The sequence below is a fragment of the Lutjanus erythropterus genome, chromosome 14, assembly GCF_056507025.1.
Source record: "Lutjanus erythropterus isolate fLutEry1 chromosome 14, fLutEry1.hap2, whole genome shotgun sequence".
Lineage (NCBI taxonomy): Eukaryota > Metazoa > Chordata > Actinopteri > Lutjaniformes > Lutjanidae > Lutjanus > Lutjanus erythropterus.
Genome location: NC_139330.1, coordinates 36,866,724 through 36,881,339, shown reverse-complemented (window position 1 = coordinate 36,881,339; position 14,616 = coordinate 36,866,724). Strand labels below are relative to the sequence as shown.

The window sequence follows — 14,616 nt, the reverse complement described above, 5'->3', positions numbered from 1 at the left end:
TTAGAACATCACAGGTTACAAAAGCAGGAGCTCCTCCATCGTGTTTGAGTCCTCATTACCAGATCAGCTCAGTACATTTCATACTCACTTTGATCTCCTCAACAATGTCAGCTGTAAACTCGACTCCACCTCCAGAGGACTGGTGGCTTTCAGTATCCATAGAGGATATGAGTAAAGCTGCTGGGCCTCATAACATCCCTGGCTGTGTGCTAAAAACATGAGTCAACCAGCTAGTAGATTATTGACATTTTTAACATATCAGTGTCATGCTGCTCAACTCATCTTCCGCGTTACACCATTTAAAAAAAAATGTTTTTCTCGTAAAGGGACTGTATCTTGAATTTTGTTGTGCAACCCTGTGTTGACTAATAAATGACCCTTGGAACGTGTAAGCAGAATTGTACAATTGTAATCAGTTGAGGTGACACTAATTTTAACCACTTCATAAATTATTGGGTAGCAGCTTAATCCATAACCACATAGTTTAATCTAAGGCTGGGTTTCTGTACTCGATACTTTATCAAATTAAATAACCCAGCACCAAGTAGTATGGAAACTTCTCCAGTCAAACGATACCTCACACCAATCCCTTCTGTACCCTAGAAAAAAGCGAATTCATATGGTTGTATGGTCAAGCATTCTTTGATTTAATGCAATGTGTGATTGTCGCACTACTGGAGGAGCTAATCCATACAGTGTGTGGTGTGGTGAACTTGAACGTGTTGTCTTTGATGGAATTGACAGTTCAGCATGCCAAGATGCCACCAAAACATTGTAAAGCATTGCTATGCTACACATCAGTGATGTCTGATGCATACATGCATAAAATGCTTCTACTGGGTATCAAATTAAGTACTCTATTGGTATAAATATCACTTTAAGGTTACTGGTACTGGTATCTTAATTTTATAAACAATACCCATCCCTAGCTCAATTTGTACTCTGTGAACTGATCCTATGTTTTGTCAGTAAAATCTTAATCTGAAAATAACTAGTTACAACTGCTGACAAATGAATATAGTGGAGTAATAAGTACAAAATTTCCCTCGGAAATGTAGTGTAGTAGAAGTATAAAGTACTGTGAAATGGAAATACTAGGCACAAGGTTAATTTATGGATCCTCTTACACAGTGTTGTATAATGAGAAGCTAGCTGTAGTTCCCTTTATCCTCCTCACAAAAACAAACAAATAAAAAAAATCTAATAAAGTACTAGTACCTAAAACTGTACATATTTAAGTATTTAAGTGTTTAAGTAAATTTACTTAATTACTTTTCAGCACTGTTAGTTCACAGGTGAGTCAGCTGACCATGTCAAGTTTCAGGGCCTTATCTTACACTCATCTAAAGCGCAAGTGGAAAACGTGAAGTGCATTGGATTTAATTTATTCAAGGTGTGTCCAAATCCACCTTTGCTGCCCCGCCTTTTGCACCACCAGCACAAAGTGGGATACACCTATCAGCTACACCCAAGTGCCCTCATTAATTCACAGGCGAGTTTAGGCTGAACATGAAATAAACCAATCAGAAAGTCAGCTCTCATCACCTTTAAGAAGCAGGTGTGCCAGTAGTGTGTGCTGTGTCAGCAAGATGGCGAATTTACCTGGAGGAAACAAAGAGAAAAGATTTGTAGCGCCAGGAGACAGATCTCCTAGTTCGAGGAGTGAGAGTGTGACAGAGACAACAGGACGTCTCCAAAGCAGCGTCATGTGTAAATAGTTCATTTTACATGAACATCTGCAAAAAACAATACAATAAATGAACCGTAAATGCAGATATGTAACTGGTTATGTAACTGAAGCACCTTGAAAATGTGTTGCATTTTATAATTCATTGTCATCACCATCATTATTATGCAGTTCCGCTGGCTGAGAAGTGGGGGAGAGGAGTGAGGAGTAGGGCAGTGAGATGGTGCAGTTGAGGAGAGAGGTGAACCGACCTAGTCTGGCCACGAAGTGGCCATCTTAACCTGGCTCAGGTGTGCCACTTGAGCCGATTGAGGAGCAATTATGTGGCTGTCCGTGCTCCTCCTCCTTCTCCTCTCTCTCCTAATCCTCATCTCCTCCTCCTGTCTTCCCTCCTCCGTCCTGCTAACACTACTGTGGGTGCTGGAAACAGACTCAGAAAGTGTTTCTGAAGATTAAAGTGTGCAAAATTACACACAGGCATATCCAACCAGCTCTGACAGAGGTACACATACCTACATGTGTGGCTGGTCTTGTGCAGTCAGATATAAAGTTTGTTCAGTTTGTATGTTATATATCATAATTGTTTAATCCCTGTTTTTCTGGATCCCGATAAACACGCAGATGCAAACACTCCAGCTGCTCCAGCTGTCATGCTGACTCATCTGTTGAAGATGATCTGGCAACTGTGATCCCATCCAGTGTGCACTTTGCAGGTCTGGTTATATTTATTAGGCTTTATAATGATGATAATAATAATTCCTTTTTCCTTATTAGTGAGATTAACCTTTAAGACACACACGTGCACACGGCTGTTACACATAAATGCCAGGTGTTTTGTGAAAGTGAAGTGTGTGCACCTTAGCCAAGGGTGAACCACACACACATTAACACTTTTAACTTCAATATTTACACTTTATTTCTGATAGAAAATATGTTCAAAGTCCATTTGACTATATGGGGAAAAGACTGAACATAAATGAAGGTGTTTTGTGATTGTGGAGATGTGTGTGTGATTTGGCCAAACGTGCTAGGTGCTATCTTGTGCATTCAGACCTATTGCGCCACAGACTTTGTGCTTCAACCAGGTTTTAGCTGGTCTAAGGTGCAAGTGGTTTTTACTCCAATGCACCGAGCACAAGTTAGCAAACACAACGGGCTACGCCTTCATTTTGCCTTCATGTTTGGACCTCCTGCCCACAGCGGCACAGATCAGGTGCAAGTGCATTTGCTATGTTGCAGATGTGGCAAAACTGGCACTTGTGCAGCTGTAAAATAGCAAAACCACTGCACCAGCGACAACGACTTTGCGCCAGGAAAGATAGGGCCCTTAGTGTTGTTGCTGTTGGTACCTGCAACCTACCTTTTTGTTTGAGCACCAATTCAGACTGCAGGTAAAACTGTTTACCTACCAGCCAATCAAATAAGTTTTTTATCTTGGGTGCCATAAAAGATGGAATGATACTACATGTAGACTTTTTAGTAAACCAATCATATCGAATCCAATTATTCAGTCACCAAAAATAATTTATTGACAAATTAATCTTTAATCTGAAATTCTAGTACAATTATTTTAATTTTTTATTTGTATATTGATTTTATGTGAGCTATAGTGTTGGTTTACATTCATGTCACTATGGTATGAAAATTAGGGGGTAGATACATGAAACATGATAATCATGTCTGCTTTTATTGTTGTTCAATTTTAGTCTAGTATTGAGTGTTGAGGGAGGGCAGTAAAAGCACACAAAGCTCTGCGATTTGAATAGAAACCAGTCTGTTCTAAAAAAAAAAAAAAATTAGTATTCTTTACCAATACTAAAAAACAATCTCTTCCTTTTAGGAATATAAAGAAACAATAACTTATTGTAAATGGGCAAAAACATGCAAATACAGTGTTATGATTCTTTAACTACTCAGCAGAAATGTCAAAATAACCCTAAATTCGCCAAAATCCCAGTGTTATGGCCTGGCAAAAGTGCCAAACAGTGTTCAACATCAAAATGTCAGGTATCAAAATGGATGCGAAATGAATAAAGTGTTGGGGTGTGAGTGAAGTGTTGGTGTGTGACAAACTGTTGCTACGTGTTTGTTACTTTGTCAACCTGGTTAGTCCAGTTAAGAAGGAGTGGTATCTTTCTCTCTTGTGCTTTCTAGTCAGGTTTCGGATGCCAAAAAGCCTGCGAGTTACTCTCTGTGTCTGAAGTCAAGGTGTGTGTGTGTGTGGGTGGGAGTGTGTGTGTGTGTGTGTTGTAAGGGGAAAAGGGGGCACTGTGAGAGGCGGTGCTGATGCAGCCTAACCTGTTCTCCTGGCTGGGTTTAAGCTGATAGGCATTTAACTGGCAGATCCATCCTGTCCTGCCTGACAGAGGAGCAGTGATACTGAGGAGGAGACGTCTCTTGGACAATCATACGGTGAGTTCATCCAATATGTTGTCTACAGCAACTGTCCTAATTTAAAAATATATTGTTAAAACATAGCTTGTTGACATGAATTAAGCTGATTTACTGTATATTGTGAATGTTAGGTTTATTACTTTGTCATACATGGACAGATCCTCTTTTTATGCTCCTGATTCATCTTCATATCAGTCATTTTAGACTGACCTAGGAAGAAAAGTGATTTTTTTTGTTGATTAATTGTGGAAGTTGCAAATGACATGTGGTGCAGGGACACACAGTGTCTTTAAAGGAATATTAAAGTGGAATGTTTCAGGGTCATATTATTTACATACATTGGAATTACATGGTGTCTTATAATATTCTCCAAATTTGTTCACAAGTCAAGATCTTTGGAAATGTATTTCAAAATAAACTGCAATAACTGTAGATGAAATTATAATTGGGACATACCACCCTTTGATTCACACCCTGCTGTTTTGCAATATTTGGGTGGTATCGATGTTGATGTTGCCACCCTGTTTTAGAGGATACACCTATTAACCACATTGTTTGTTCACATTTGCTGCTTGTTTCTGGTTTGTAGAGTTGCAAAGAGCCCAAAGAAACCATGTAGTTACATAACTTGTTATTATTCATCATTATTTACAGGAACAACAATGGTTCTGACAAGTAATGAAGTGTGTATTTTGAGCTCTCAAAAAATGCATTAAGCACACCTGTTGTCAACAGTTTAGTTATTACCTTACATGTGCCTGTCATGGCACTCAGAAAAGTTGCAGACTTTTCACTCATAACTACGTGACTATGTTGTGACTGCTGAGTTGTTTGTAATCTTAAAGACCTGATTAGCACTCCAAGAAGTATCTGACTGCATTAACACTGATGGCTGTTGATGGATTAATGTCAAGTGTTTTTGTAGCATCAGACAGTTTAAATCTTATGCAGACTTGTTTCACAACCAGCTGCTAAACTCAAAGCCTGCGCTGTCTTTGTGTGACTATACTGCAAGTGAAATACATTACATTACATTTACATGTGAGGATATTGAAGTGTGGCTGAAGAGAGTGCTGTCTGTGTGTGTGTGTGTGCGTGTGTGTGTGTGTGTGTGTGTGTGTGTGTGTGAGAGAGAGAGAGAGAGAGAGAGAGAGCTGAGCGGTGTGGCATGTCAGTCAGAATGCATCCAAACCAACTGGTTTCGATGCATACATTCCCCTGAACAAACCTGGCAGAGGTTTTGAATTCCTGCAGTGTGAGGTTGGACTGTGTGTGGGCGTCAGTCAGTATCAGAGAGTTAAAGAGCTGCTGAAGGCAGGTGGAGAACTCTAAGCACAGGCAGAGCGGTGAAGTGTTCCTTACTGAGAGCTGATGGCACAAGAGATTTCTAGAGTCTATAATGGAGGCCATCAGCTGGTGTTGCAGTCATACTATGAGTTTTGATGCTGTTGCTGTTTGGTCTCATTTCATATTTTAAGGTCAACTTTCATGTTCATCTGGGGTCAAATATCAGGAATTGCCAGATTTTAGGAGATTTTAGGCTTACACAGATATACTGTATATACAGATATGATATGCAGATATACTGTATATACAGATATGATATGCAGATATACTGTATGCACAGATATGATATGCAGATATACTGTATTCACAGATATGTTATGCAGATATACTGTATTCACAGATATGTTATGCAGATATACTGTATGTGCAAATATGCTCTAAATGCAGATATACAGTTTATATACAGATATACTGTAAATGTTATACTGAATATGCAGGTATACCACAAGTTACTTTTTTATTTGCACACATATAAAATATAATGATGAAAGACAAAATAAAGAGATAAATAAATGTGACAGGAGACATCAGGAAGTCACAGGCTTATACAAGGGACCTCCCCTCCGTCTAGGAAAAATCAAACAAACAAATAAACGCAATTATACTAATCAAAACTAGCACTAACATAATTTAGGAAAAACAAACAAACAAAAAAAAAAAACACAAGAAACACCTACATGAGCAGAAAAAAACAGAAAACAGTCAACACAAAAATGATCCAGTGAAAACAAAGAAATACATTAGACAATACATAAAAAAGAGCAAAAACAAAACATAATATACATAATGTATATGTCAAGAAATAATTAAACATCATGAATTAAATGTGATGCAAATTTCCTTTTAAAAATCTGATAAGGAAATAAGCGGTTAATAACATGTACTTTTGCATTTCATATCTGTACAACTCAATATCTGAGGGAGAACTAGACATGTTTCATTTTGTAAAAAGGAAGGTAAAAATGATCAACCTGTTGTAACAGTGAAATTGAGAATTAAATCTGAAGAAGTTACGAAAGGATGCTGGTAAAGGCAAAGGCAAAAACAAATATTTATATATAAACACACATATCAGATTAATATTTCTGTCACATTCTTTCAGTATGTGACATAAATATTCATCTGATAGTTAAGTTTTCTGAATAAACTTGAAAGACTAAACTTGAAAAGCATGTTTTCGGTACTTTTCTTCACAATGAAAGAGATAAAGTCTTTTAATGGATGATAATAATGACATGACATGACATAGAACATTTTCATAAAGGGTTAATTTTCAGACAGTTCTACCTAGAAGCCAACCCCCCAAGGGAGGTTCTACAGAGAACCCTTCTACTGTATGGTGTAATGGTTCCACACAGAACCCTCTCTGGAGGTTCTATCCAGAACTGTTCCACCTTCAAGAGCTCTAACAAGAGCCCACCCAGGGGGTTCAACCAAAAACTTTTTTATATTGTAATGGTTTTATCGATCTTTATCTATCTATCTTTTTATTATGGTACAAAGCCATGACAAGTTCTTCAATGATCTCAACAATTCTTTCAAAAATGGTTCTTTGGATGAAAAGGGGTCTTAAAGGAACCCTCAATATTACAAAGAACCCTTAATGAGCCCTTTCTTCAAATAGGGGTTCTTCAGCAGCAAATGGGTCTGGGTAGAACCATAGGCCTTAAGGAAGAACCCTCTTGGAACCTTTATTTGTAATAGTGTATAGAGATTTCACATTTGTTTTAAAATAAATGTCAAAGCCTCTTCATCTTCCATAAGGTTCATGATATATTTCTGTCACTGATTTGAGACATAATAACATAATTCAACATCTGATGTTGGTTTTCTCTGGTTTTACAGATAACTTGCTGTGGTTTGGAGCTTCCATGGTTTCTTGTATTTCAGTATAAATCCCATAATATGTGGATGTAAATACACCCAATAATGATGGTGAGTATTAACAGCCAAATGGTGCAAATGTATGAAAACTGTGCCATCATGTCTCATCTGATGTATTGTAAATCACTTCAAAACAGAGTGAAGACAGCAAGAGTAGGAGTTTTTCAGACAGCCTGATGCTGGACGACTCTGACAAAGGAGTCATCATTACAGGAATCACAGATGACACAGTCGCTGCCAAGAGTGGCCTGCAAGCAGGTACAAGAAAAGCCAGGATATTAAAACTTCTTGCTGCAGTTACGAAAAGTTCATCCAGTGTGTGTAAATAACTTTCAGGAAAAAATAGAAATCTGTTGGTTTTCATGAGTTGCTTCTGGTTGTTCCAGGGGATGAGATCGTTGCAGCCACTATACACCTCGACCACCTCAACAAACATGAAGTGCTGAGCATCCTGAAGGTCCTGGAGCCGTACGATAACAACATGAAGGTTGTGACAAAAAAGGAGCTGGGTGCCAGTGCTGGCCTCGGCTCCCTGGGATTAGGTCTCAAAGACCCTGCTGAGGTAAACATCACAAGTGTTGGTTCAGCCAAATGAAATATGATATGTGCAGATAGTTTTAGTTTTGTTTAAACCAGGCGTAACACTTTATAATAACCACGATTAATCAATGGTGAATTGATAGTTAATTAAACTTAGTTGATAGTTATTCTACAGTTAAGAAGAAGAAGGATAAGAAGCAATTTAGTGCACATTAGTAATCTTAGAATTTATGCTATTTTATTTCTTGTCTGTTTAGTATAAAATGGTGACACTTTCCATGATGACCATGTCTATAATGCATTATAAACATAGTTATAATACATTACACTGTACTTAAAGCTATGTATAGTTATAGTTATAAGCACTCATAAATGCTCACATAAATACTAATAATGCTTTATAACAATAGTCATAACGCATTGTAAAGGATTTAACAATGACTTATAACATCAAGTATTCATAACTGCTGACCACTCCCTGACATTGTTTGGCAAGGATCATCATGTATTATGATCCTCATGGTTGTAATACATTAGGACCATTTTGCAATGCATTATGGTGTGATTACTCTTAAGAGGTCATTGGGTGCTTTATATAAAGTACTAGCAGATATAATATGTTACAAGATGGTTATAAAACACTATAAGTGGTCATTGTTTGATGTACATAAAGTGAAAAAATAAATATAAACAACTACACACAAAACACTGTAAAATTAATTTATTTGTCATAACAGAACTCCAATGTAACGAAACTTTTGGATAATTACCAAATGAATGATGGACATTTACACTTAGCTGATGTACTATTTTCCCTAAAAAAAAAAAAAAAAAAAAAAAAAAAAATGTTGTAATACATTATAATAATTTCATCAGACATTATAATCACACATAACTGTGATAATAATGCATATAATTTAATACATTATAATACTTGACCTTGTGAGTTATTATAAAATGATGTGTTAGGATGTTTTTGTTTTGTTTTTTTAGAAATTATTATGAATATTTATAAGTGCTCATAACTATAATTTTACATTATTATATTATAATAATGTATTATAGTATTATAATGCATTATGGACACAGGCATCATAGAGTGTCACCTATATAATTAACATTTAATTTTTTATAACGGCTGATGGATGATAACAATTACATTGTGATTACACTGTTGCACAAAACCATCTCAAATAATGTCAATTATAGCATCACTAATAATTAATATACATTAGTAATTATTATTTTAGTGTTTGTTAACAGTAAAACAACTTTTAACTAAGGTTTAATTAACTATCAATTTATCATTTATTAATCATGATTATTATAAAGTGTTACCCACTTTGTCAGTATCTGTGAACAGTTTATAAAGACATTTTCATCATTCAAAAATAGTTTTAATCCCAATCTGATCTCTGAACTTGGGTATACAAAACCAAACTCTGCATGGCTAAGAGATAAGATGGAAAATATTTTTTTTGCCATTTCGATAAGTGACCAAGTCTGATGCGTCTGTTGTATGGCCTATAGGCTGGCATTCATATATCTCTCTATAACATTATTTTCTCCCTGGCCACTTAAAAGTCCAGAGCTCCAGAAAATGCTTTCTGTGCACATTTTTAAATAAATGTAAATGTCACAAATTTTATTAATGTAGCTCTTTATAGTAAGGGTACATATAGTGCTTCATGAACGATCGGGAAAGGACAAGAGTTCACACATCTCATGCATGATTTAATGTAAGACCCATAGGTTAATTAATATACCAACTAATGAATTGTAATCATCATGGTTCCTGGATTACTAATGATGTTCATGTCTTCTTCAGGGGTAAGTCTGCAGGGCAAAAAGGGACACAGTAAAGTGCTCATGTATTCTGTTGAATTCCAAGTGTTGATTAACTAAGCAATACGTCTTCATGACAGGATTATGTTTGTGGCCCTTCAAAAAATCAGTCCTTCTGTATATTTAGGCACTACATGTTTAAAAAAATTGCAAAAATGAAATTAAATAGTATAGTATTATTGATCATCTATGACTTTGTATGACATTGTTTATCACTTGATTACCCAGATGCTCAACCTAAAGAAAGATCTGTCCCTGGATGCATCAGCTGAGGCACCAGCTGTCTCCCTTGATGGCCTGAGTGGAAATCTAAATGCTGCACAGGAGTTAGGGGGTGAAATAAGTGGTCCCACTCTCAATGGAGACCTTCCGAGTCTTAGTCTAAATAAGCCTTCAGCTGATGCTGGTGCCAAGTTCACAATGCCCTCCTTCGGACTGACTGGAACAGATGTAAAAGGAGATCTAGATGGCACCCTTAAGACCCCTGATGTCAGTGTCGCAACTTCCCAGCTAAACACTCCCAGTGCCTCGCTCGACCTTGAGAAACCAGAAATGAAAACAGGCAACGTGAAATACAAGTCCCCAAAATTCACAATGCCACACTTCAATCTGCCTCACATCAAATCACCAAAAGCAGATGTAGATCTCCCCTCTGTGAGTGGAAATCTAGAGACACCAGACCTGAACCTGTCAGCACCAAACTTAGACGTTAAAAATCCAGATTTGGAGCTGAATGGGCCAAAAGTTGATCTAAATGGTCCTGATGTAAATATAGAAACCCAAAATACTGATATCGATGCGCCCAAATTCAAGTGGCCCCATATGAAATGGAAAGCTCCCAAAGTTAAAGGACCAGATGCTAACTTAAATGCTGACCTGTCTGCACCTGATGCCAACCTCTCCTTGCCAAAGATCGAAGGGAATCTAAGTACACCAGATGTTGACATTAACACTCCCAAAGCCAACATCAAAGGCCCTGATCTAGATGTTCAAAGCCCAGATCTTGATATTGATACCCCAAAAATCCAGTGGCCTCATCAGAAGTGGAAGAAACCCAAACTTCATGGCCCAAAAGCTGACTTAGATGCAAACCTGAACACACCAGATGTTGATCTCTCTGTTCCAAAAGTGGAAGGTGGAATAAATGCCCCCGAGATAGATATAAATTTGCCAAATGCTGACCTTAAAGGCCCTGATCTAGATGTGCAAACTCCAAATATTGATGCAGAAGCTCCATCTGGTAAAATCAACTGGCCTCACCTGAAATGGAAGAAGCCCAAAGGCCCAAAAGCAGACTTAAGCATAGATGCAGACGTAAATGCACCTGATTTAAATCTCTCAACTCCAAAGATTGAGGGTGACATTAATGTACCTAATGCTGAGCTGAATCTCCCGAAAGCTGACCTTGAAAGCCCCAGTCTAGATATTCAGACCCCAGATCTTGACGCTGACCCACCGAAAATTAACTGGCCTCATCTGAAGTGGAAGAAACCCAAACTTCATGGCCCCAAAGCTGATGTGGACTTGAATGCCGATCTGAGCACACCAGATGTTGATCTTTCTGCTCCAAAAATTGATGGTGAAATTGACACACCAGATGTTGATCTGAATCTACCCAAAGCTGATGCTAACATTGACGCCCCCAAAATCAAGTTCCCAACACTCAAAAAGCCCAAGTTCATGCTTTCTGGGCCAAAGGTGAAATCTCCAGATGTTGACCTTGATGCTGATGTGCAAAAACCTGACATCAATCTCTCTCCTAAAGCATCACTTGATGCCCCTGATCTTGACGTCAAGTTGCCCACATCTGATGTGGACATAAATGCACCAAATGCTGACATTGAGTCTCCCAAGGTGAAATGGCCCACTCTTAAAAAGCCAAAGTGGTCACTCTCAAGTCGGAAAATTAATGGTCCAGATGTTGGTCTAGATACTGATGTTTCGGCTCCTGACTTGAATCTCTCAGCACCAAAAATTGATGGCGAGATTAATGCACCAGATGTAGATCTAAACTTACCAAAAGCTGACCTGGAAGGTGCCAAGTTAGACATTAATGCTCCAGATGTTGAAGGTGGGAAATTCAAATGGTTCAACTTCAAGAAACCCAAATTTGGCACACTGAAGGGTCCAAAGGCTGATATTGATGCTGATGTGAAGGTACCAGGCATAGACCTCAAGACATCAGATGTGGATTTGAATGCACCAGATCTTAATCTTTCAGGACCAAAAGTTGATGGTGGGATTGAGGCTCCAGACCTAAATCTCAGCATGCCTAATGCTGATGTCAAAGGTCCAGATGTGGATCTTAATAGTCCAGATCTTGATCTTGACCCACCTGATGGCAAGCTGAGTTTACCTAAATTTAAACTACCAAAACTGAAAGGGACAAAAGTCAAGGGCCCTGACTTGGATGCTGATTTAAAAGCACCAGACATTGATGTTAGTCCTACTGTGGACATGAAAGCACCAGATCTCTCTTTGTCAGCACCAAAAATTGAAGGCGGTCTTGACGCACCAGATCTTGACATTAATTTACCAAAAGCTGATCTCAAAGGACCTGATGTAGACCTTCAAGCTCCAGATATTGATGCCTCAGCTGGAAAATTCAAGCTACCCAGAATGAAACTGCCAAAGTTTGGTTTCTCAGGGTCAAAGGTAAAAGGACCTGATCTCGATGTGGATGCTGACCTTTCTGCCCCCACAATTAAAGGAGACCTCAGTGCTCCAGACCTAGATGTGGACACTGATCTTGAGACACCTGAAACTAACATCAGTTTACCTGACTTAAATCTTTCTGCCACAAAAATTAAGGGTCCAGATGTGGACCTTAATTTGCCCGAAGCTGATGTCAAGGGAACAAGTCTGGATTTACCAAAAGCAGATCTCCAGGTTCCTGATCTCAACTTGAAAGCGTCGGATGTCAGTCTGTCTTCACCAAAAATTGATGCGGACCTGTCAGCACGAAACATAGATGCCAAGTTGCCAAATGCTGAACTGGAAACACCTGATGTCACACTTAAAGCTCCAAATGCAGGTGTTAATCTGCCCAAAGCAGACCTCAAAGGCCCTGATACACAATTAAAAACACCAGATCTGGACTTAGATTCCCATCTAGGTGACTTTAAATTGCCTCATTTTAAACTTCCAAACCTTCTGTCAAGTCCTGAAGTTGAAGTTCCAGGTGTTAAACCTTCAGTTGAGGCTGGAATAGAGGCGCCAAAGGTCAACACAGACACTCCTACAGCAGATGCCAACATCTCTGGTCCTGCAGTAGACTTAAATGTACCAAAGGTAGAAGGAGATATCAAAGGACCTGACGTAGATGTGAAAGCTCCAAGTGTAGATGCCAATCTTGAAAAGCCCAAATTGCCACATTTCAAGCTTCCAAAGTTGAACTTTTCTGGGTCTAGTATAAAAGCTCCAGATGTTGATACTAGTGCAAATCTTGAAGTCTCACCTGATGTGAAGGTCAAAGGTCCTAGTATTGAAGGAGAAATCACTTCACCTAGTGTGAGTACCTCTGCTCCCGAAGTAAAGACAAGCCTTAACACACCAGAAGTAGATATCAAAGCTGAAGCAAATGCCGAAGTTAAAGACTCTCCAAAAAGTAAGCTGAGATGGCCGTTCAAATGGGGATTAAAGTCTAGTTCAGGCACTGATGAAGAGGGAAGCGGTGTTGACTCTGAAACTGATGTGTCTAATGTTGAGGTTGAGGTTCCTGCATTCAAATTCCACAAACTGCCCAGGAGCAGCATAGATGATGGCATTGGAGGAATTGCTGATACATTTGGCTTATCAAAACTCGACACAGAGGAAAAGGATTATGTTGTCAGCAGAGGAATCCGCTTGCCAAGAGTGAATGTGCCATCAAAAGCAGGAGAAAAGGTTGACATTATGGAGAGATTAAAAATGGCAAAAGAAAAAGTACCTTCAGCTAATGTCTCACCAACTGAAGCGAAAACTGATATTGATCTGAAGCTTGCCACCCCAAGTCTTGATGTCAGTGCCTCTACAGAAGCAGAAGATTCCTCTTTGGTGAGAGGGGGTACTTTCAAAGTAGAAAAGCCAGAGTCTGTACTGGGCCTCGTAGCTCCCAAAATTTCGACATCAGATGAGAATGATAAGTTGTCGTTGGGCCTCTCCAAAATGCTTGGCCTTAATATCAAAGATTCAGATGCTGACTGATTCTTGCCAGGCCAACCTGATTAATAAAGCTTTAGCCCACAAATTCTGTAAATACATGTAACTAAACTAATTCGATGCATTCGTTTGTGATCATACAAAGAGAAGTTAACTGGTTAATTTACACTTTCCACAGTTTTCTAGACATAATGCCAGCTACAGTATCCTTCTTGTGTAATAACTATAGCTAGCCTAATGATGAAATTTGTTTTTTGTAATGTTTATATTCCTGTTATTTATATAAGCTTTTTTTTTCTAAACATTGTTGATTTGGAAGTGTGCTTAAATAATTGTCTCAGTATTGCATGTGAATAATTGAGCTGTTTAGGTTTGTGAAAAGTGCATTACTTTACCATCAAAATTTTAAATAAGTGAATTGTATGAGTGAGTGCATTTGCTAACTTCTTGTTCAATAAATAACACAATATGTTACATATCAAAATGTTTGTGATTCTTTACTAATATAACCAAAAACTTAAAACTTTAAAACTTAACTTAATATAAGTTGAATTGCACACAACAAATTTCCCATTCTTGCATTTTCAGCTAACCCACTGTTGAATAAAGTAAGATGTAAGATACAATAGCAAGTCACTGAAGTGACTCAGTGTGTCTATTTCCATATAATCAGTGTCCAATTACATAGTTCTTTCTAGGAACCTTCATGGAAATTATTTGAAGATTCTGGACTGGTAATATGAAGTGATGTCAATAAGTAAAGATCAGAATATTATATA

General features: G+C 38.1%; 1 protein-coding gene across 1 annotated transcript; it reads left to right on the top strand.

Annotated features, from left to right (window-relative positions):
• The first annotated feature begins 7,253 nt into the window (after positions 1–7,253).
• LOC146315932 (uncharacterized) lies at positions 7,254–14,155 on the top strand. The gene is made up of 4 exons (XM_084736051.1): positions 7,254–7,363; positions 7,450–7,570; positions 7,699–7,874; positions 9,926–14,155. The coding sequence occupies exons 1-4, from the start codon at positions 7,358–7,360 to the stop codon at positions 13,880–13,882; spliced, it is 4,260 nt and encodes a 1,419-aa protein (XP_084592177.1). The 5' UTR covers positions 7,254–7,357; the 3' UTR covers positions 13,883–14,155.
• Positions 14,156–14,616: the final 461 nt, after the last annotated feature.

Bases quoted from the DNA above. Each gene is read 5' to 3' on its own strand.
- LOC146315932 (XM_084736051.1), top strand. The intron at 7,571-7,698 runs GTACAAGAAAAG...TGGTTGTTCCAG, and splicing joins CAAGAGTGGCCTGCAAGCAG to GGGATGAGATCGTTGCAGCC. The intron at 7,875-9,925 runs GTAAACATCACA...TTGATTACCCAG, and splicing joins GTCTCAAAGACCCTGCTGAG to ATGCTCAACCTAAAGAAAGA.